Consider the following 24,926-nt stretch of genomic DNA (forward strand, 5'->3'; position numbering starts at 1 on the left):
TAGTTTAATAACTTGCCTAAAATCAGATTTTAGTAGTTTTTTTTCTTCCTTTTTCAAAGTTTATTTATTTTGATAGGGAGAGAGCACAAGCGGAGGAAGGGCAGAGAGAGGGAAAGAGAGAGAATCCCAAGCAGGCTCCGCACTGTCAGCACAGAGGGTGATGCGGGGCTCGATCTCAAAAACCATGAGATCATGACCTGAGCCAAGATCAAGAGTCGGATGCTTAACCAACTGAGCCACCCAGGCGCTCCAAGATTTTAGTAGTTTAATAAAAGATGGCAAATAGTACATGTAGAATTGAGATCCATTGCCATTGGCCATTTGCCCATACTTTTTCCTCTGCACTAAACTACTTCAGTTACTTTTAAAATTCGTAAGTGCTTGCTTTGGTTAGGGAATTGGTAGATGGTATTTAACTGGATTCTTCCAGTTCACTCATACAAACAAATTAGTCAAAGACACCAGGGGTTTAAACTCAGGCCCACCAGTTTATACTCTATTGAGTTTCATTTTCTCTTCCTCCTTTTTATTCGTTTCTACTTAAAAGTAGCCTGTGGTTTCTTTTTCATCTATTTCTTACCAACTTACTAAATCTAAAACCAGTCCAGATATCAAGAGACAAAAATCTCAACATGGACATCAGTCTGTCTTTTTTTTCTCTTAAGTGTATTTATTTATTTTGAGAGAGAGAGTGGGGGGAGGGGAGCAGAGAGAGAGAGGGAGAGAGAGAATTCAAAGCAGGCTCCGCACTGTCAGCGCAGAGCTCAATGCGGACCTCGATCCCACGAACCGTGAGATCATGACCTGAGCCCAGATCAAGAGTGGGACATTTCACCACCTGAGCCACCCAGGCACCCTCCTGGTCTGTCTTTTTTTGTATACTGCATGCTACTGACCCCTGATGACATAAGGTTAGCATAAACCAGGAGACACCCAGCCTGGAAAATTCAACTTTCTTACAACACTCCTCCCACCTGGTTAACATTTCTTAGATTTACTGACCTGACGTGTTAACCATTCTAGTGTCTGGAAAGTACACTTCTACTTTGAGTATTTAAAATAACATTTGAGAAAAATAAATAAATAAAAGAAAAGAAAAGAACATTTGAGAGTTACTATGCTGTGTTCTTATTTATCTGTCCACAAAATAATGTCAGGGTTAAAAATTCCAATTCTGGAGTCAGACAGACATGAGTTTCAATCCTGTTTAATAACTCTGTGATTTCTGTCATTCCTCATTTATAAATGGAGATAGTATTAGTGCCTACCTCGTAGGGTCATTTGGTGAATTGGATAATGCACTCACGAAGTCCTCATCCTAATTCCTAGCATACAGTAAGTGTTCAATGAATGTTAGCAACTGTCGAATATTTATTGTACCAAACTAATTTATCTATACTGTTTCAAAAACTAACGATGGAAGAGAAGAAAGTAGCATTTCTAGCTTTGTAACACATTCTCTTTGGCATTACACTGTCACAGATGCTGGGGAATGAGAGCCGATTCATCATACCAATAGCAGCTGTCCATAGTACCCTAAGCTTTCTGCAACTTTGGGAAGCTGTCACGGTATTTAAAAAAATGTTGAAAAGGTTGGAAAAAGAAAGCAGTAATTATGAGCCTTTAAAAAAATATGTAAAAGACAGTTTGGAAAGCTGATAACTAGAGTAACAGAAACCCAGAGTATCACTAGAGTGACAAAAGAAACCATAAAGAAAGGGGGGAAAAAAGAAGCAAATATTTGAATATTTGTATAGGTGTTTTCATCCTTATCAGTACATTTTTAATTGGATGTCTCAAATGGCCTCTCATTGTAGCCAGGACGGAGGGATGGAGGGACGGAGGTAGGGACGGAGCGTATAGTAGGAAGGAGCTAGGGACGGAGGGAAGGAAGACAAGTATTAGTATTAACAGTAAGTCTTACCATTTCACACGTGAGGCACTAAGCCACAGAGCTCTGGGTAACTTGTTTAGTGGCACACAGCTAATGACAGATGAGGTCTTCTCCCAAAATTAAGTGAAGATAAAACACAAGTACAGAGGTTAACAAAGGAAAGTATTTCACATGGAAGTTTCCTCCTCTAAAACACAGTGGGCTTAGATGGAACTCCCTCAGAGGACCTTTTCTGCTCCACATTCTGCGATTCTACTAGTAAAACCTTCTGACATGTTCTCCTTTGTGAGTACTGCAGAGAAAGGCAAGATAAATATTATGTGGAAAACACTGATTGAAAGCTCTGTAAGAGAGAATAAAAAGACCAATTGGGAAGAAAAGGAAATAAACAGCTCAAGGGAAGCCGAAGTGATCAAAAGAATTATAAAAACAGGATAAAAAGAAAATCAATATTAAAAAGAAAGAAGGTAGAGTTAGAAAATAAATAGTAATGGGATTCTTTTCAAGAGTGTGAGCGGACACAATAGAGATGTTAATCACCGAAAATAATTGTAGTCGTTGCCACTTAAACATAATGCACATTTATTTAAAGGTGCTTCATTTTTCTGGGTGGCGTCTTCTGCCTTGAAGTTGCCCCTTGACAGAGCGTGGCTGAAGGAAGGTCACTGACCAAGATAGCTGCCCTCATCCACCAAGTTCTGTGGTGGGTTTTGTTTTCGTTTCTTTAATTTCCTTTGCGGAAAGCGAACTTGTCTCTGATTCGGAGCAGCCTACTTGCTAGGTGTGTATGACTCTAGAGAAGTTAGTTACCTCTTTGTGCTTCAGATTCCCTTTTCGGGAAAAGCGCCGATGATAACACCCTCTACCTTATAAGACTGTTCTGAGAAGACGGAAATACTGGGAGTAACATGCTCTGGAAAACGCTCCGTGCTGCCTGCTGTGGTGATTTATGGGCACCATCGTCTTCCTCGTCACGAATGGAGGCTTCAGTGAGCACCTGCTCTGTCGGCTTTCCCCAAGACCCGTGACGTGGAGCAAGTTTCTTTCCAGAGAGAGTATTTAGGGAGAATATTGGTTTTTACCCTTAAATGGTGCACTTTTATGTGCTGACACCCCCCTCCCCGCTGACCCACCCTGTGGTCGTAGAATGACAGGGCGGCGTTCCACCTCCCATCAGGCCGGAAACCTCCCCGTGCGGGCCTGGCTTCAGCCACCTTACCCGGAGCAGGACAAGTAAGCAGGTCTCGCCACACCGTAAGTGCTGCTCTGACGAACGTCAGCCAACGCCAGGTTAAATCGGAGCCTTCTTGGCCAGAGAGATTTGACACACTGGGAACGTGCGATAGCCTGGAAAAGAGCATGATATGAAGCAGAACCAAGTTCACTAAAGGAGAAGTATATTGCCGGACTCTCCTGGAAAAAACCAAACTGCATAGTCCACATGCAGCAGCAATGGGTTGGCAACAAAGGCAGCAACAGACCAAAAAGGCCTTTGTAGCATGACCAACACCATAAGCGTTGCTGGAGAACAGCCCCAAACTAGGTGGTTTGTTGTGTCACATGTTCCGCAAGCACAGGTGGGCAGTCGTTCCTGTGGAAAGTTTCTATTCGTTGTGAACTGACTATATATATTTCATACTCCTCAGTCTGCCCATTTCAAGTTTTCCTAACTTCTTAGGTTCCCAGGCTTCAGTATTAGCTCAGACTGTCTGGATGAGCAAAGTGCCTCATGCTTTATTTACAAAGAACATGAAATCTGTGACATAAATTGCCTCCGCTTTCCCATTCTCTACAAGACATTTTTCCATATTTCCTGCTCAGCTTGTCTTCTTTAGTGTCCAGTTCATGGGCTGGGAAATAGCCCCTCTCAGGCTATCCCCACAGCCTGGTCCTCTTAGGCCTCTCTGGAGACCTGGTTTCATCAGTTGTTTCTACCCACCATGTCATCCCTCTCTCTGCATGGTCATGTTCAAATTCCCATGACCTTTTCCTTCTCTTCCCCAGATTTCTTGAAAACATGGTGCCCTGTCACTAATGCAAATTCTGTTCACTCAACTCCTTGGCCTCCTCCCCAGACCCCGTTGGGCCACCTGTTCTGTTCCCTATTTCCATTAATGCCCTCGTGTTCCTCTTAGTCCTATGTGCTCAAAGCTTATCATTTCTCTTTCATTCCTCCTCCTCTCTCAAAGCAACAGTAACAATAAAAATATCAGCTAGCAGGGGTGCCTGGGTGGCTCAGTCGGTTAAGTGTCTGACTTCGGCTCAGGTCATGATCTCATAGTTCATGAGTTCGAGCCCGCGTCAGGCTCTGTGCTGACAGCTCAGAGCCTGGAGCCTGCTTCGGATTCTATGTCTCCCTCTCTCTCTTTGCCCCTTCCCCACTCATGTGCATGCGCACGCGCTCTCTCTCTCTCTCCCTCTCTTTCTGTCTCTCAAAAATAAATGAAAACCTTAAAAAAAATATCAGCCAGCGTGTGTTAAACACTTGTGATGTGCCAAATTCTTAACGAACATTGGTATTTATCCTCCCCTCAGGAGCCGGCAGTATTATCCCTATTTTATATATAAGGAAAAGGGTGGTCTGGATTGAAATTCAAGTGCGTCTGCCCCCAAAGTGTGTGCTTTTAAGCTGCCGGGAGGAAATATTTCACAGAAGTCAACATTTGACAAGTTCTTTTATTTCTGTCTTCATGTCTCTTACCACCATCTCTGCAGTCATGGTGATTCTTCAGGCCCTTACAGCCTTCTGCTTCCTGCCTAGCCTCATCATTGCCAGTCTTATACCACACTGAGTGGTTACTCCTCCCATCTCCTTAGCCCGTCTTGTCAAGTCCACACTCATGGTCACAGCCATCGTCCCTTCATACAAGTCAGCCTAAAGACTGCTCTTTGCCAGCTGCCCCCTGGACTCCCTTACCTAAAATACACACTGCCACGTATCTAAACCTGACCTTTAAAGCCCAGCTCAATTGTAATTTCCTTCAAGAAGGTTCTCTGTGTGCTCCATCATTATCCCCCATTCCCTGCCAAGCTTGAGATAATCTTTTTTTTTTTGGTGCCATAATCCTCCCACCCCCTCTTTTTCTCTTTCTCAAGCCCCCTCTCTTAAAAAAAAAAAAAGATAGATAGATAGATAGATAGATAGATAGATAGATAGATAGAGGCACTTGGGTGGATCAGTCTGTTAAGCATCTGACCCTTTGTTGCAGCTCATGTCACGATCTCACGGTTCATGAGTTTGAGCCCTGCATTGGGCTCTGCGCTGACAGTGCAGAGCCTGCTTGGGATTCTCTCTGTCTCTCTGACCCTCCTATGTCTCTCTCTGCCTCAAAATAAATAAACTTTAAAATATACATATACAGCGGTGCCTGGGTGGCTCAGTCGGTTAAGCATCCAACTTCAGCTCAGGTCATAATCTCACAGTTTGTGGGTTCGAGCCCCGCGTTGGGCTCTGTCCTGACAGCTCAGCTCAGAGCCTAGAGCCTGTCTCCCTCTCTCTCTGCCCCTTCCCCATTCTCTCTCTCTCTCTCTCTCTCTCAAAAATAAACATTTAAAAAATTTAAATATATATACATATGCATATGCATATCTGTGCTCCTTTCCTCCATGCATTGACAGAACCTTACACAGCTGCTTTCACATTAGGCCTACATGATGAACAAAGGAATCAAGGAATGTCAGCCATGTAGTTCAATGTTTAAAAATAAGAGTGTTATCACAATATAAATATGAAAATAAAATGTGGAAACAGTAAGGTCATCTTATTATACTCAAGTGATACACATCTGTGGAGAATCCTCCACTGACGTGAGACGCCAAAAAGTCAGTTTGGGAAGTTGTCATCCAAAAAGAGCTGGAGGTAAGACTAGTTAGTTAGGAAGCGTGAGCACGCATGGCTTTTCAGAGGGGAGAAAACCAAAGGCCCATTTCCACATTCTCTTAACCTGTGCCCAGGGGACGAGGAAGAGAAGGCCCTTCTCCCCTCCAGTGAGTATGTAACAAAGAAATCAGGATACATAGATGGATTTAGAGAGGATTTTTCTCCCAACGAAAGTTATATGCGAGGATGAGCTTACTAAGGAAAGGGGTGAGATTGCTTTCTTTAGAGATTCTTAAAAATTGGATAGACTGTTGGATCTGCAAGTGTACACACAGAGTCAGGGTCTGGAGCATTTTCCATTTGCTAACTCATTCCATTTGTCTCAGTTCAGGGCAGGGAATGAGTAGACTTACTGTACCTCAAATCCTGATGATTCTGCCGGAAGGAGTAGTTTCTAACATATCAAGCATAATGATAATAATAATAATAGTAGTAATTTTAGTAAAATAACATTTCTTTTAGCATCTGGTTCTCTAAATCTGTACATTCTAATATGGAAAATCTGGAAATTGATATTCACCAGTACTGTCCTCCATAACAGTTAATGGATTTTGGCTAAGTGAGATTTATTTTTAAATGCTTGACCTATTACATACCAATAGTAGAACATGGCCATTAAGAGCATAGGCACAGAAGCCAGACTTGATTTAAATCCTGGCCATATCACTTACTAGCTCTAGGGTCCTGGGTAAGCTACACACCTCCTGGGTGCCTCAGTCTTCTCATCTGTATGTGGGATATTGTGTCGCCTACCTTATGGGGTAGCTGTCTTCAAATGTGCACACCTTAGAGGAGTATCTGATACACAGTCACTGCTCAAGGAATGAAAACTTACTATTTTTGCTAAAACATATGATGTTTCATTTTTGTTCATAGCATGTATTCATCAAAAGGTTATGTTTGCTGCCAGAAAGGTATGCTCCTTCTTGAGGGAAGCAGTTACAGAGATACATTAACGCTTTCGAGCCTCTGGAATTACTGTCAAGTGATAGCCTCGTAACTTTGCTAAGGGAGTTCCCTGCTGCATGATTTTCACAAAGCCCTGCGCCACAGCCTGACTATGTATGTGATCTTTGGAGACCTCCACCACATATTTTTGTAGAGCAACTCTATTTCTAATAACCAATAACTAGATACAGTCCAGCTGTCCTTCCATAGGTGAATGGTTAAACAAATTAGGCTACATACATATCATGGGATACTAGTTAGCAATAAAAGGAACAAACTTTTTTTTTAATGTTTATTTATTTTTGAGAGAGAGACAGAGAGACAGAGCGCTAGTGGAGGAGTGGCACGGAGAGAGGGAGACACAGAATTTGAAGCAGGCTCCAGTCTCTGAGCTGTCAGCACAGTGCCTGACGTGGGGCTCAAACTCCTGTACCGCGAGATCATGACCTGAGCCGAAGTTGGATGCTTAACCGACCGAACCACCCAGATGCCCCAGGAACAAACTCTTGATACACACAACAACTTGGATGAATATCTAGGGAATTATGCTGAGTGAAAAAAGCCAGTCCCAAAAGGTTATGTACCATATGATTCCACATACAGAACATTTGAAATGAAAAAAATTTTGAACAGTTTGGGGTTGCCAGAGGATAGGCATGAGGGATGGGGAAAGAATCATGGGGGAGCTGGGAGAGGTGGTGTCCCCCACATAGTTTTAAGACCTTATTTTCATGGGCAAATGATTCAGGAATGATTCGCTAAAAACAAATTCAGACACGTCTGTACATTTGGGGATAGAATCACTTCTGTCACCAGGACTGATCAAAAGATGTTAACATGAAGGTAGGTACTACATCTGATTTAGGATGTGTTTAAGTAGGCTTTTTACGCACGTATTTGTAAAATACTCTTTTTGCCCCTAGGAATAATTCGGGTTTCACACCAGCAGACACTGTGGCTATCATTTTCTGTTCTACACACAAATCCCTCACACTGGGTAAGTGATTCACAGAGTCGAAAACCAACTTTTTAACCAATATTACCCTCAGTTACATCTTACGATTTTAACATTTAAGCATTTCTTCAAATTAACTGGAATGGAGTATTATACACTGTGTTAGATAAAGAACAATAGCAAGATGAGGACGGCTCATTGCTCTGAAATACCATTATTTGGTTGGACCAGTTTTTGAAGGCCTAAATTTAATAGTGTGGGACTTAACTTAATTTGTAATTATGTTTTTGATTCTCATAAAAGGTTTTCAAAGTAGTGTGTTAACATTAAAAGCCGGGGAAGGAGGTAGTAGGAATGGGGGAAGGAGAAGACTTTCTTCTGAAAAGGAATGGGCAAAAACTTAGCTTTGGAAAGCTCTAGAGTTGCCCCTGGAAAAGTTAACTTACTTTTTTGGAAGACGGGAGGAAGGTAGAAATATTCTTACCCTAATCTGGTATTGACATTAGTTTAAAGTCCATTTCAGAATGTTACTTCCATGAAGAAACACAATGTGGTTATCATTAACCCAATCTGATTAGTGCCTGAAGTGAAATAAGTATTTATTTAATAGACAAAAGTAGATCAAGAAGAAAAGTGCTTTTTCTACTTTGCTTTCTACTATGCTTTCTCCAGTGTATTGGCATTCTCCCAATAATCTGTCCGGGCAACTGAATCCATGTTTTTAGTCATTAAAAGTCATAAAGTAACCAGGAACTTTACTGACAGCTTCATTCACAAACTCCTTGAGGTAGTAGGCACATTGTGGTAAAAAGTCGTATTAAAAATTTCTTTATATTTTGGCATGTGACTCACTTAAAAGAGTCACTTAAAAGAGTGAAAAAGCATGACAATTCTCTGTATGCTCATGTTAAAAAGGTTCAGTCTGTAAGTTAGAAAACAAAGACATTCCATAATGTTGTTACTAACCCCATGCACGTTTGTTTGTTAGAATCTATTGTCAGTCTTGCCAAGTTTGGAAAATGACTTCAAAATTGGACAAACTAAGGAACAGTTGCTATCTAGGGCTTCAGCTTATTTGAAGAAGTGATATACAGTTAACTCTTGAACAATGCAGGGAGAGGGTCCTTAGGGGCACCAACCCCCTGCACAGTCAAAAATCCATGTATGACTTTTGACTCCCCCAAAACTTAACTACCAATAGCCTACTGTTAACAAGAGGCCTTACCAATAACACGGTCAATTAACGTAGTATTTTGTATGTTATATGTATTATATACTGTAATAAAATGAGCTAGAGAAAAGAAAATGTTATTGAGAAAATCATAACGAAAAATACATTTACAGTACTATACCATATTTATTGGAAAAAAAATACACATGTAAGTGGACCCTTGTAGTTCAAACTCATGTTGTTCAAGGGTTACTGTATCTAATGTCTATGCGTTGCAGTATTTCTATTAGGTTTTCTTCATAATATTATCGAGTTGAAGTTGAAAGCACTTTGGAAGTCACGTTCCAATCCTGACTTTGTGACTGGACAAATCCCTTAACTTCCCTGAACCTTTGCTTTCTCATCTGTAAAATGGGGCAGAATCATACTCACGTTTATGAAGTTTATTATTAAGATTAAAGATGAAGTTTGTTAAGTAGCTGGCACAGTACTTGTACATAATCCATAGTCAGTACATGGCAGAATGTGCCATAATTGCAGTGTATGTAGATCACTATGGAGGAAATTCTACAGCCCACCTACAGAGCCGGGTGCGCTGCCTGGCACACAGCAGACACTCTTTCAAGCAGGAGCTGTTATTGTTTGTTATTATCAACTGTATTAATTATGACCGTGTTACCATTTCCACGGTTCCAGTCCCCCGACCCCTGGTCCTATAGATTTTCATGTAATGGGTGTGGTTTAATTTTTGACTTCAGAGAAATCATCTTGCACTTCTTTCCGCACGCTGTTATTGCGCTGTGATGTCTAGTGTTCCAGGGCTCCTAAAAAGTAGGTAGGGAGTCCAGAGGCCAGGGCCACCAGACGCCTCAGATGTCCAGAGCCAGAGATCAAATGAGCCCATGTCCGGTAGAGTGGATTAGAGGAGATGCTGAGCTGTGGCTGCACCATATATACACTCTGCATTTCTGCAGTGGGCTTGTAAATCCCATACACTCCTTGGGGTTTTTTTGGTCAGAAAAACCAAAATGGATTTTTTTTGTCTCTCCACGATGTTCTTTTGTGTGGAGCTGGCTGTATTGAGCAAAGAACTCTACCCAAAGAGCCTACTGAAGCCTGACCAGTATTCTTTTCTTTTCGATGAGCAAAATACCTACCCATTGGATATTTGTGTGTGTGTCTTTTTATTTTTCTTAATCTCAACACCATGTTCTTCTGTTCCTGATGCTTTCTGAAACCTGATTTTCAGGCAAACGGGTATTCTGAACACTAATCAGAAGTAGCTGTTAAAGGAAGTAGCTGTTAATCAGAAGTTGCTAAAAAGGGTTGGGTTAACTTGGACAAAATGTCTGCATATGCACTTTGTTTTTGCAGTGCTCTCCCATGAAGTAGACCCTTAGATACTACAATAAGATACAAGCTGGTATCTAACTAACCATGTAGTCTAAATCCTCAGTTACTTTCATTACATGATGGCCTTAAGCTTTTTTGGAATTGTGAGACCTGAATACTTATCCTCACTCTTCCACTGAGGCATGCCCAGGCTTCAGTTCCCTTAGCTCTTAGATTAGGCAATTTGACTGACTATTCTGTCCTGGCTTGATCATATCTGGCTGCCTTCCTGAAGTCTCCTAGGCAGCATTTACCTCTTTGCTACTTCCCTTATCTCAGGGAGGTGACATGGATTGCCCTTGTTCCAGCAACACCCTAGTTTTTACCTGTAGTGAAGGGTGTTGGCGCAGTATCACTAGAATGGCCTATGAGTTTACCGTATCCGTTTTCACAAGATGCAATGCACGTTCCCTTCTATTGGGGACCTGACATCACTGGTATAGAGGATCTGCCATGACAATGATAGTAATTATCCTAAGGGAGCTTCTTCTCTGCATGGAAGTGGAAGAACATCACACTAAGTGTGAAAAAATTCACATTCCAGAAAGCGAGGAACATACTTCAGATCATATCACTCAGAATTATACTATCTCTCACCTCTCACACAAAGATAAAATATAATAGATTATAATATATCTCTTTGGCACTGAGAAAGTATATCTGTCCCTTGTGAGATCACTACCAAAGTATTTCTTCTAGTGATTTTACACACACACAACAAATGTGCACACACATCTAACACCTCAAATAGAATACATTCAGTAAGGCTTATGAAATACCATTCATTATTATATGTACTATTTGTATTTAGGAATAAATCATTGTAGACCAAGTGGCACCCAGGTAACTAATGAGCCACAGATGAAAACCCTCACTTGAGGAGCCTTCTGAATATTCTCTTGTACATACCCTTTCAATTTATTTTATTGTTCTTGCTTTTGCCCTGTCTCAATCTCTTCAGTGTACTTGCATCTACGCAGATGCTGAATTTGATTCATTGCTTTTATTAGTGCATTTGCCATTGATTGATTAGTTCTTCGTATTAGTACTTTTTCTATTGATTGATTGCAGATGAAGTGACTATTTGACCTTTAATTATGAGGCTTCCTATTGAAAATGACATTGAGCTATGGCTTCACATAATCCATCTGGAAAGCCTGACATGATGCCATTCCCTGGAGTTCGTTCAGGAAGAAAGAGGAGGCCTGAAGGAAGCACCGAGCTATCACTGTGCCTCATCTAAAACAATACTCCGGGGCTTGCATGCTGCTCTCCCATAGTTTCAGCTCAGGGTTGGAGGTAATTTTATATTTGTCAAGACAGCATCCCTTGCAGTGGGTTGCCTTAAGAGCTGTGAACTCTCCCAAATTCTCCTCTAGTTTGATGTTGATATTTGTAGGGTAACGACAAGGTATTTTACGTAGCAGAGATTGAAGAACGGTATATAGCCTGGTTAACAACAGCTCAGTGCACAGTCAGTCAATAGATCTCATCAGAAAGAAATTCGATCCAAGATACTCTGTGGAATTAGTAGTTTACTTCTATTTTATTTTATCTTTTTCTCTGGAGTGTTCAAATCACTTTGCTTATCTGGAGTTCCAATACATGTGAAAAACATTCTCAAGACACCTCAAAAGAGAATGTTTCAGGAGGTTTGAGATCCCTTCATATAAGTTTATATTAGTTTTTAGTGTTTTTAAATAGCAAAATGAAAGCACATACTCCCATAGCATGTCAACTGACTATTGACAGTCAGTTGTGAGATTCTCAGTCATTTATTTCCAGAAGCATTTCTGAAGTGGAAGAATGCTATTTAAAGTTCAGAGAATCATGATGAATGCTTATTGAAAGCCCACCATATGTCTTACCGTTTATAGACACTATGGGCAAGGGCGAATCAAGGCAGGGATTCCCTCACACTGTTTAGACTTCACTATATGAATCTATGGTTGCAGTTGAACAGCTGAATTGCGACAAGAAACTATGCATTAAGCAAAAAGAATATAACTTTTTGGTAGACCTGGGATTCTGCAGAGTGGAGAGAACACATACCTGATTCTAGCCTGGATTCCAGTTCCATTGATCTCACCAAAAGCTGGAACAAATCATGTAACTGCTGCGGGCCTCAGTTTCCTCATCTGTAAAATGAGAAGATGGACAAAACGATACCTGACATTCCTCCCAGGCTTAAGTTTCTGTGAGTCTGTGCTCAGTGACTGTTTCCGTTCTAGAACCGCTTCCCTGCTGTGTGTGAAAGGGAAAAGAGCTCACGAATGGTTGTGTAAATAATGTTACATTATTGCAGGAAAAGAAATATGGCTTTTGCTTCTTCCAAAAGAGGTTAAAAAATAGCTTCACCCTCCAAAGAGTTTCATAGGAGAAACAAAGTCTGCAGTAGATCTTATTTTCAGTTTTCCTTGGAAGCTACTGGAGAATGCTACAGGATTGCCCGTAACTTGGGCTAGAAAGATCACATAATAACATCTGCATTATTTTCTCAAGAGGAAATGGGATTGAAATATAAAAGTTTTCACTTCTGCTATTCTTTTCCCCTAAAGCTTATCCGTGATTCTATTTGGCACACAGAGACTATTATCTTTTTTTTTTAATGTTTATTTATTTTTGAGAGAGAGAGCGAGACAGAGTGTGAGCAGGGGAGGGGCAGAGAGAGAGGGAGACACAGGAACCGAAGCAGGTTCCAGGCTCTGAGCTGTCAGCATAGAGCCCCACGTGGGGTTCAAACTCACAGACCACAAGATCATGACCTGAGCCGAGGTCAGATGCTCAACCGACTGAGACACCCAGGCGCCCCAACAGAGGCTATTATCTTAATAAAACTTGCCCCACAATTGGGAAGCAAGCTTTGAGCTCATTAAATCATATGACCCGAAAACCTTGAATATTAGCAGGTCAGTAACATTATTTTGCCTACAAAGAAATGAGAGCATGGAAAATTTTTACAAACTTAACCCCAGATCATATAACTAATAGAGACTGGATGCCCAGCCTCCTGATTTCCAGAACTGCATTGGATAATAAGATACGAAAGCACTTGGAAAACCAAAAAGTACTATACTGATTCCAAATATTGTAAATGTGCATTCTCGGTGTGAATTTGAATTATTTTATTAATTGCTTAAGGAAGAAAATCACTTCTGATCACATTGCAAGTTATAAAACAGTTTTAAATACTTAATATCTATAATTGTTCCCAGAGGCATATATTTCCATGCGGCCCAGTCAGAAACTGGCATTCATTCCTTCTACCTTCTATAGTAACAAAAGGTTATATTCTATTTAAAGTGAGTCTTGATGAGCCAGCCTCTCCATTTCACGTGAGGCATCACTGTCTGCACTTTTTCTTGCAAACTAAGAGCCATGGTGCTGTATGACAATAAACTATAAAGTGGAAAGAGAAGTCCAGAGAAGAGACAGAAAATAGAAGTTTGTGTCTGGGTCGTAGCCATAAATATGTATCTGTCCTGTGGTTTGCCACTGGAGTTACAGTTCCGTAACGAAAGGCAGTTCGGGGACCTCTGCATTTGACGGATTCTTAAAGATGCCACTGAAATTATAGACAGAGTAGATTTTGCTACTGCGCTGAAGAAAAGTGAGGGAGCGTCTGTCATTTTGTACCATTTTTTAATCCATATAAAGAAAGAAATGTAAGTGCTCAAAGTGGTACGCTTCTGTTTCTCAGAGGTTTGTGGATTGTTTTGCTTTGAATTTTTGATTCTGAGTTTGGTGTCTGAAAATCGTTGCTAATACATCTAGACTTAGGTAATAAAGATTTAAGAAGTTCCCAGGTTCTAGGCGGCAAGTATGAAATGAAAAATAGTAAAACTTCTTTGTTGTTTTGTCTTATTTAGCCTGACCCTCAAGTACCATTAATCTTCATGATGTGCCAGGAGCTGTTCACCTGGAGATCAGTGCCCTGCTACCCACATTTCCCCTCCTCCTCGTTTCCTATGCCAGAGACTGTCAAACTTGTTAAATTAACAACCTACAGTTAGAGATACATTTTACAGTGTCATCGAGTACACATTGCTTGTGTGTAAAAAGTTTTACAAAACCCCATTCACTCTTATTTTATATGATGCATTCCATATTCTATCCAAGTGGTAGATAAAACCCATTACACTGACTTGCAGTTCATTAATGGGTCATAACCCAAGGCTGGAAACTATTACCTTACACCTTCTTGGTAAGATTTTATCCCCTTCCTCAAATAGTTACCATATAGGCTTCAGCGTCCACTGTCTTTTTTCAGTTGAACTTTAACCCAAATTTCTGATACCATGTGGAAACCAGAGCTAAATTAAGACTCAGAATAATTCTTGATTTATGGTAATAGAAGATCACCTGCATTTAGATTTTTATTAATCCAGCTTATATTACAGAGTCTCTGTACCTTTTTTTGGATTTACTTTTTAATTGTGTCTCTATTCATCATGTGTTCAATAGTAGTGGGAATAAAAATAACAGCTAACAGTACTTGAGTACTTAATAGGCAAACACTGTGCTATGTGCTTGTTACATGAAGTAATTTACTTGAAAATACTTTTGTGTCCAGTGTGGGATCATGTAGGCACTAGTTAGTTCCGAGTTCAGCTCTAGGGACAGCCAGTTGCTCTAATGGAAAATTCTCACCGGAGTGTTCGGCTACTATTTTATCAGAAAGGAAATACTGCAGAGGCAGCTATAACACATGCTTTTGTGATCTGTATCTCTGTCAACCAGAGATTTCGCTAATGAGTATAATGAATTCTGAAATGGGTTTGTATTGATGAAATTACTGACTTGTTACTTTGCATGATAAATGTTATAAATGCACTCTGACTAATAAGTATACTGCCTGAAAACTTTAGAGACACTTCCTACTTGCCTCAAAGAATCTAGCAAACCCAGTAGCTTGAATATGAAATCCTCCGGGCTGTGCTGGAGGCTTATCCCTACATGGTTTTGTGCCCCACTACTATTAGGAGGATGTGTGGTTGCCTGAGGCTGACTGGAAGGGTCATGGAATCCTGTGCTGGAACGTAGCCCTGTGTGCTTTGAGAGGGGCTAGTGAGAGCGCTTGAAAGGTCAGAGCCAGGGCCTTGAGTTGACGGGATAGGTTGTATAAACTGTTTCTATGTGTGACTACGAATATGTGTTGAGTTAAAAAACACCTGTATGTGTGGCAGCTTACTTTCATTCAAACCTGCTGGCAAGCTTGTGGGGGCCTAGCTCATCTTCACCCATTCTTAAAATTCTTGGGTGGCTCAGTCGGTTAAGCGTCCGACTTCGGCTCAGGTCATGGTCTCGCGGTTTGTGAGTTCGGGCCCTGCGTCAGGCTCTGTGCTGACAGCTCGGAGCCTGGAGCCTGCTTCGGATTCTGTGTCTCCCCTTCTCTCTGCCCCTCCCATGCTCATGCTCTGTCTCTCTCTGTCTCTCAATAATAAACATCTAAAAAAAAATTTTTTTTTTAATTATTTCTGTGGCCACTACACATTATCTGCCAGAAAGAATCTGGAAGTTATGCGTGACCAACCTGGTGGAGGTCACCTCCCAATAGTCCTTTACACACACCAGCTCACATCACTCCCGCCATCATCCTGGATAAGGAAAGTGAGGTTCCTAAGTGATCAGCAGCTTGCCCAAGTCACATGACCCAGGGGGCAGAGCCAGAACTTACACGAGGTCTCGCCCTCAGCCGCTGTGCTGTGCTGTAACGACAGTTCTACAGAGAGTATTGTGCTCTAGTACCAGTCCTGTGGGCTACTAGCTATGAACAGTTTAGGCGAGATGATCTCTGGGACCCTTCTAGTTCTAGCATTCAATAATTCTCTGATTTTGAAAGGTATTCAGTTTTAGAATCTTGAGCCCTTCAGAGGGCTACCTTAAGATCAACATTTCAACAAGGGTCGCCCTCTAAATTACAGCAAGTCACTTCCTTTGAAGAAGAAGAAGAAGTAGAAAAAAAGAGATTACTGCACCTCATCTGATTCAGAATTTTTAAGAATAAGACCCTGAAGTCCGATTTTCGAAACACACCAAAAAAGAGTATTTTGCACATGAATGTTTAAGAGGCATCATAATATATGCATCGAGAATCACCTCTCAGTTTCCAGAATGCTGGCTCACCTGCCCAGACCTTTAGGGAAGTGTTTGACATAGTAGAGCATTCAGGCAAATTTTGTGTAAGTGCTTTTTGATGGTAATGGAAACTAGTTTGGGTCAGCTTGGCTTGGTTGGTTTGGGTTGTTTGGGTTTTTTTGTTTGTTTGTGTTTGTTTTTGACTTTAGTGTAGCCATGATGTGCCCCACTTGTAGATACTTTTTATTTCATTATTAGCCAAAAGGAGAGACTTAGGACAGATGCTCATGACATACTCCCAAGTACTCTAAGAAAATAAAATTTTACAAACAACTCAGTAGGCTTGGACACTGATTTCTCAAGGCCACTCACTTTCTCGTTCCATGGCTCCAGTGTGTGATATTGTGGTTATGTCTAAGCAGGATGAAAACTTGCTCCTGTTTTTCCAATCTGTACCTATATTTTTGCCTGAACTTCAAAGGCCTTTTGAGCTCCCTTTGTATGAATGTGGTCAAAGCGCAGCTTTTGGATGTGGAAGTATGCCAGTATTTCACAAGGCATAGCCTGATCAGAAGAAAACCCTTCACTCAGCAGCCACACCCCCAGTGCTCACTCCAGAAGTGAGGCTTGCTTTCTTTAAGCTGAAAGTAAAGTTAAGCATATTGAAAATAATTTCAGCATGCCTGGTATTCGAAGGTTGTCCGTATAGAAGTCCCTTGATGAAAGGAAATAGATATGAATTTCCCCCCCCAAAATCTTACAGTGTAATTCATACCATGGAAAGATTCAAAAAGAAAGTAAGAGGGGAGAGGAGGGGAGGGGAGGGGGGAGGGGGGAGGGGGGAGAGGAAGAGGAGAGGAGAGGAGAGGAGAGGAGAGGAGAGGAGAGGAGAGGAGAGGAGAGGAGAGGAGAGGAGAGGAGAGGAGAGGAGGTGAGGTGGGAGAGGAGAGGAGAACCACAAGCCCTTATCCAGAATCTGTAGACAGATGAAGGCCAGTGGAGTCTTGGCCACACCCTAGGTAGGAAGTTTCAGTTCCTGTGGCAATCCTCAGTAGCTACCATTCTCGAAAGTTGTAGGAATGCTTCTGACATCACCCTGGGTGTTTCAGTGGCAAGCCCCTTCCCTGCCCAGTCCTGTAAACTACTAAATCTGAGCTCCACAATACTATCTCATAGCGCTCTTTCTAACCATAATCGAAACCCTAATCACAATCATTTGGGTGGTGCTGACTCTATGCCAGACGACCGTACTAGCTACTTGACAAGCCCTGCCTCACTAAAACCTCCAACTTTGAGGTGGGCTCCCTTTGAGACTGTTGTTTTAACCTCCTTTTCAGCAGATGTGGAAACTGAGGGGAGTAGGGTTAGATCACCCGATCATATAGCTGGCAGAGGGCATGATCAGGATTTAAAACCAGGTCTCTGATGTCAAAGACCAGGTCCTTTCCATCACGCCACCCAGGATTCTAGAAACACCTGAGAATGGTGTGTCAGCCGTCCACCACTCGTTCAGTCTCGGTGGCAGGGCGGGAGCAAGAGGAGCCGTCGTTTACCTGCACCAGCTGCACTGCCGCTGGACTGGGCTTGCAGTGGCACTGAAAACTACGTACCTTACCTTACATGCTTTGAAGGTCGACTTAGTGGCATTAAGTTAGTGGAAACTCTTAATTCCCAGTTTTCTTTATTTCCAAGTAAAAAAACCACCAGTCGTGGAAGTAGCTCTAAAGAGATTAATTGTACCCGTTAATAACCAAATCACGCACCCGCAGTCATATACACGCCACGCTTCTGAGAGGGAAACGCCATGAGAGGTGAGGGGAACATGCTGTGGCGTTCTGGAGCTTGTCCTTTGTGAGGAGGCCTTCGCCCCGTCCAGGAGAGCTGACAGCGGCCCCTGGCCCAGTGCTTCCTGCTACCTCTACACTCGCTGTCAGTTGCCGAGGGGTTTGGTCTTTACTATTATTATTATTCATATTTAGAAAGTTTGCCTGTAGCAGTACTAAAATGTGCATCACAGGACAGCAGCTGTTTACCGTGTTTGAAGTGAAGACGCTCACCCAGGAGATCTCATTCACTTGAAGTTCATATCTCTCAATCTCCACTTGCAAACAGAGACCTGTGAATAACATTTGTCATTTCAGAGTTGCATCTCTCCAATTATTTATTGGGTTGTGTCTCTTCCAGAAGTTCCCTTAATTGAGCCAGACACTATAAACCGGTTTGTGTGTATTTAATGACAGCCAGCTCCATGCTCCTTTACAGTGAGGAATAAACGAGCCTGCAGCTGCAAAACGAGGGGGACACCCACAGCCTCCTTGTCCCCATCTACAGCCCCATCCAGACAACTCCAGCCAGAAGTTAGAGTTAGCTGCCCACTTTTTAAAGCCATGGGGTACCAGGTGGGTTTTTGACTAGCTACCTTGGGGGCAAGAGGAGACGTAAAATTGGACACAGCTCAGAAGAGGCCGAGGCCTCAGAAAGCCAGCTCATTTGGAATGTCATCTCTCCTGAAGCTGAGCATGGCAACAATACTGTAGCAGCGACATTTCTCAGAGCTGCCCCTGCTGCACGTTCCCACCATGTACTGGTTCTCTGTGTGCTACTACTGGTCTGCTCTGGTACAAGCACTGTAGTACCGCTAGAGCAGACGTTCTAAATATTAATAAAAAACAAATCCCTCGAGGGGAAGGAAAAAAGAAAAAAAAAAAAAAGAGGTTAGAGTGGAAGAGAGCCAAAGCATAAGAGACTCTTAAAAACTGAGAACAAAGTGAGGGTTGATGGGGGGTGGGAGGGAGGGGAGGGTGGGTGATGGGTATTGAGGAGGGCACCTTTTGGGATGAGCACTGGGTGTTGTATGGAAGCCAATTTGACAATAAATTTCATATATTGAAAAAAAAACAAACCAAACCCCTCGACACTGGCAGTGAGTGAAAAAACAGGAAGCAATGGTGCCGATGAAAAGGTGCTTTTGAAACACAATTTTCTTGATTCGTTCATTCACTCACCAAGTGTTTTTTAGTGCCTACTATATGTTGGGTCCTGTTCCAGGTCCTATGGGCTGCAGCAGTGAACAAAGTACAAACAAGTTCTTGCCCTTATCTAGCTTCCTTTCTAGTAGGATTAAACAGACACTTAAGCATAGAACATATCCGATGATGGTTAAGTGTTATACAGAAAAATAAAACCAGGAAGGAAAATAAGGAGTGCCAGGGTGGAGATGGGAAGGTTTTAGGCTGAAAGAGGGTGTTGGATCGAAGACCTAAAGGAAACAGGGAGCAAGTCACATGGGTATTTAGGGGAAGGAGATTCCAAGTGGAGGGAGCAGTGAGGGTGTGGGGCCTGGGGCAACACTGTGTGCCTGGCAAGTTGGAGGATGAGGAGGGGGCCAGTATTCAAGAAACAGAATGAGTGAGGGAGAGAGCTATAGGAGACATGGTACAAGGGGCAGGAGAAGGGCGAGTGATTTTGTGTAAGACCTTGTTGGCCATTTTACTCAGGATGAGAGTGGAAGTCATTGGAAGGTTTTGAGTACACTAGTAGATCTTGAGTAGACAAGATCCAGCTTCCACTTTGAAAGGATCCCTATGGCTGCTGTGTTAATAAAAGCCTGGGGTTGGATGGATGGAAGGGTACAACAGTGAGAAACAGGAAGGCCAATTAAGAAGCTTTAATCCAGACAGGAGTTTAAGGTCAAAGGCAATTCAAAGGTGGGAGTGGTATTGGATTTTGGACATATTCTGAACACAGAGCCTATCGGGCTTCCTATAAACTAGATATGCTTATAAGAGAAAGGAGAATTAAAGATATTCTAAGGTGTTTGGCCTGAGGGGATGGAAGGGTGGAGTTGCCATTTACTGGATTCGGGAAGATGGCAAAGGAACAGATTTTGGTGGCTGAAGAGGGATGTGGGGGCAAGTCAAGAGTTCCATTTTGAACATGTTAAGTTTGAGATCTCTTAACATCCAATGGAGAGTTGGCCTTGTAAGTGTGGGGCTTTCATCACATAGAGGTTATTTTAAGCTCTCAGACTGGATGAGGTCACTAAGGACTATGGAGATAGAGGAGAAAGGAGCTTGGAGGACTGAGCCCTGAGCCACTCCAGAGGTTAGAGAGGATATGAAATTATTTTAATAAAATGATCTGAAATTCTAAATCAGCCAAACATATTGACATCCAAACTTTCAGGCCTGTTTTCTTCTGCCTTATGAGGCTGAGGGGAACATTAAATCAGAAAGTAGATATGAAGACACTTTGAAACATTAAAGGGAGAAGGCCCCGCTGTTTATCTGCTAATGCTAGGCACTGTATTAGGCACATAAGTTGCCTTTATCTCATGTAAGCTTCACAGTAGCCCTGCACAGTAGGTATTATTGAGCACACTGTCCAAGGTAGAAAGTTCTGCTTCAGTGAGGTCAGATAATTTACCCCAATCCACATAGTGACTAAAGAGCAGAGCCTACAGCTTACGGGCCCATCTGTGCCTCCAGCATCCTCCAGAGTCCTCTTGCTCCCCCCTTCTACCAGACCTGGCTTCTCAGCCCAGCTCACATTAGAATCATCTGGGAGCTGTCCAATAACCATGATGCCCTGACCTCTCCCCACAGTGATTACCTCTGAATCTCTCAGGATGGACCCAGCATCATAGTTCCTGAAAGCCACCCAGGTGATTCTAATGTGTAGCAGGGGCTGAGAACTACTGCATCAGACTACTTTCTGTGTCTATGTGCATTTATGCACTACTGTGTTTCAAAAAGACTGCAATTTAGGGAGCGCCTGGGTGACTCAGTCAGTTAAGCGTCCGACTTCAGCTCAGGTCATGATCTCGCGGTTTCTGAGTTCAGGCCCTGCGCTGACAGCTCAGAGCCTGGAGCCTGCTTTGGATTCTGTGTCTCCCTCTCAGCCCCTTCCCTGCTCATGCTCTGTCTCAAAAATAAATAAACATTGAAAAAAAAATTTTTTAAGACTGCAATTTAAGATTATCCCTACTGATTTGTTGATAAAAGTGGCCATTTGTCTGTACTGACTTGTGAAAACCACAATTCTCTTAGATGTGTGAAGTACTCAGAGGTTAAGGAGAACTGAGGGGATTAGACAAACATCATTATTTCCAGAAATGGCTCCAAGGGCTTTCTTAATTTCTTCCTCTGCCTAAAAGCCTTCTAAATGAGGCCTTAACTCTCCAATTTTTATATATTCAGAATAAAGAGCAGGAGGAGGTTAGTAGGACATCATCTAGCTAAGTTAAACCACAGAAACCTGAGTGAACATTTTTAAAACAGTTGGATTTAAAGATAAATAATGCTAATTTCTAATCCCCAAATCAAAACTGCCTTGTTTTGTGTCAGTTCTTTAATTCTTTTGTGTCAGAAGACATCTCTTCTGATGTTGATGTTCATCATAAACATTGTATCATCAAGAAGAAAATTACTGCCAGAGGGTGATTAACAGCCACGTTGACAAAAGAAAGAATGTATCTTAAAAAAATAATGTGCATTTGGGTCACAGTTGATCACATATACCACTTAACTAAGACTTGAAAGCCTTCCAGAAGTTCCACCGTCCACTGTTAAGAGCATTATCAGTGCAAAATTTTAGGGAGCACTAAGTTTAGAGGGTGGGGGCTGTGTCAGAATCCACGAAAGCACGTGTCACATCCATCCGCTTCTCTGATGTGCCTCGGACAGAAAAGATTGGAGTGTTTTTCTTCATTTATATAAAAACACATCTAAAAACTTCTGTAAAATTAAGCAAGTCTTTCCAGAGCCAGAGTTCGGTGAGTTCTGTTCTGAACCAGGGGCCACTTCTGTATTGGTGATCATGTTAAATATATTCTGATGACCTTGTGTTATTTTTGTCATACGAAAGCCTCAATCTATTTTTGATGTTTTCATGTCCTGTGAGCATGAATATTAGCCAGATTTTCTCGTAAGAAGACAAAAGACTCTTCCTTCACAGCCTAGAAAAGGAAAAAAAAGTCATGTCCATCTACTTCCTGCCCACCTTGTCTCCATAAATATGGTGACCCCATCCTGGAAGACACAGCCGGCGTTTGAATGAAGCCTCCGTGGCTCAGTTCTTTAATTCATTCTTGAATTCCCTGCTTGCTAATTACTCCTACAACGCTGTCAGACAGGTGAAGGTGTACCTAATCTTCCGAGGCAGAAACCTTCAATTGGTAGAGTTAAATGTTTCATTGTCAGCATCTGGTGAGTCGGCTCAGGCCATTCATTAAACGTCTTTTCCAATCAGAACGTACCTGTTTCAGAACAGAAATAACACCAGCTGCTCATTTTGGTCTTTTCTTGCATCTTTATTTACATAAAACTTTCAGCAAAGCGATGGGATTACAGCCCAGGTAACTGAAGACTAAAACACAATCTATTATTTTCCTAAAGGGCCAAAAATGATCATAAGCCACCTTTTATTTGAAGCAAGTAAAAGGCCGGTCACATAGGCACCTTTGTTGAAAGGCGTACCTCTCTTTTCCTTTCAGACTTCTCTTGTGTAAATATTATTTTTCTTAGGTTTCACCCTCTGTTTTCGATGTTAATATTATCAAGCATCTCTTTTCTCTGGGGTTCCTAAGTACCCCAACAAATCAGCATTTCAGGCATTGCAAGCACAGAGTATGGTTGAAGACCACAGACGCTGGAGCCAGTCTGTCTGCATTCACATCCCAGCTACATCCAGTCACCAGCTGTGCGTGGCCTTGGGGAAATTTGTACTGATGGCGACCTCAGTTTCCTCATCTGGAAAGTGGAGACAAGAATGGTAGCTTTACTCACACTGTAAACATGAGGAGTGAATGAACTGATGTTTGCACACTCTCAGAATGGTACCTGACACATAGCAAGCCCTGTGTAATTGTCTTCTGTACCCTGTAGTGCCCTTTCCAACACACAAATGAAGATCAAAAATGTCCATGAACTCAATGGGGCACCTGGGTGGCTCAGTCAGTTAAACATCCGATTCTTGATTTCAGTTCAGGTCATGATCTCACTGTTCGTGAGTTCGAGCCGCACTGACAGTGTGGAGCCTGCTTGGGATGCTCTTTCTCCCTCACTCTCTACCTCTCCCCTGCTGGTATGCACGTTCTCTCTCTCTCAAAATAAATAAATAAATAAATTAGCTTAAAAAAAAAATCCATGAACTCCAGATATGACTTCTGAAGTTCTGAACGAGGTGGGATTGTTGAAAGACTGAAACATGGATACTGCTATCTCTTTTCTAAAGCTTTTAATTACTGGAAAGGTGGTTCCTTTTTCTTAATAATGGCCTCAGATGTGTAGTTTGTAACCTTATATTTGTTAATTGTCCTGCTCATGCAGACCTAATTCTCCCTTTTGGATAAAAAAAATATATATTGGGGCGCCTGGGTGGCGCAGTCGGTTAAGCATCCGACTTCAGCCAGGTCACGATCTCGCGGTCCGTGAGTTCAAGCCCCGCGTCAGGCTCTGGGCTGATGGCTCAGAGCCTGGAGCCTGTTTCTGATTCTGTGTCTCCCTCTCTATCTCTGCCCCTCCCCTGCTCATGCTCTGTCTCTCTCTGTCCCAAAAATAAATAAACGTTGAAAAAAAATTAAAAAAAAATATATATATATATATTCTTGAATTACGGTTTTGAAAGATGAAGGATAAATGTCTAAAGTTTCACATCAGAAAAAACATCTGACATTTAAAGTCTTCCTAAGTGTGGAGGGGAGGGTGGCCGGAGAGCAGTGTGAGCCCCTGAGAGGAAAACAGAGGGGGTGTTTGAGGCCAGTTTGTGACGCACGTTTGCTGACGTCTCCTGTGTGGATTGTAAAGTGTCCCTTCCCCTCTCGTACGCCAGCTACAGAGATAACCCTATGACATATTTTGGGCTTTGGAGGTTAGAAATTAAAATTCCATTTGTAGATATCAGTTAAACTGGTGCAGGATTGCCGTGTTTTTCTGCCAGAGGCCTAGCCAAGGGGGTTCGTCAGAGATCCCGGAGCTGCTGCTGTTGCCTTTGTATTGAGCACTTTGGAAATGTTCGACTTCTATGTGGGTTCCGTGAACCCACTGGGACACTGGGGAAAGTGTGAGAGAGCTCCTATCTGCATATGTTATTTAGTTGTACCTCATTTTGGATGCCTCTTTGTAAAAAAGGACAAAAATGTCTTCTTCTGTGTGTCATAAAGCAGCAGTAGGCTTTCTGATGCTGTGGTGGGGTAACGCCAAAGATAATAGGGCAGGAGATTGCAGTTAAGGATGGAATGACACAAAAAGACCGGGGAGGAAAGTGAAATGTAAATCATTGGCAAGGGTGAGGCAGTGTAATCTGCATATTAAAGTACCTTGGAGAATTTGCACAAAAGACCAGTTATTTAGATGGGAGTGAGGAGAAGATCTGTGACATCCTGTCCGCAATCCTGAGGGAATCTGCAGGAAGTTGACTTGCCAGCCTTCAGAACATTCCAGATGGGTTTGGAAGGCTGGGGGGAGGGGATTGGGGGAGGAGTTCTAGAATAGCCAGGATTGTAAGCAGAATAGAATTCTGGGGGCTGTGCAGACTAAATAGCAGCTGCTCCAAAAGGCCACACCTTAGGGTAGCTCTTGACGGATCTAGCAGGCCTCTAACAAGCCAA

General features: G+C 42.2%; 1 protein-coding gene across 2 annotated transcripts in view; it reads left to right on the plus strand.

The window, feature by feature from the left end:
• The window catches only part of SLC10A7 (solute carrier family 10 member 7), a 253,210-nt gene that overhangs the window by 214,609 nt on the left and 13,675 nt on the right, over window positions 1-24,926 (plus strand). For both annotated transcript variants that reach the window (XM_043567909.1, XM_043567917.1), the window contains one exon: window positions 7,646-7,719. In XM_043567909.1, the coding sequence (XP_043423844.1) occupies window positions 7,646-7,719 (74 nt within the window). The remainder of the gene's footprint in view (window positions 1-7,645; window positions 7,720-24,926) is intronic.

Source organism: Prionailurus bengalensis, chromosome B1 (assembly GCF_016509475.1).
Source record: "Prionailurus bengalensis isolate Pbe53 chromosome B1, Fcat_Pben_1.1_paternal_pri, whole genome shotgun sequence".
NCBI classification, from domain to species: Eukaryota; Metazoa; Chordata; class Mammalia; order Carnivora; family Felidae; genus Prionailurus; species Prionailurus bengalensis.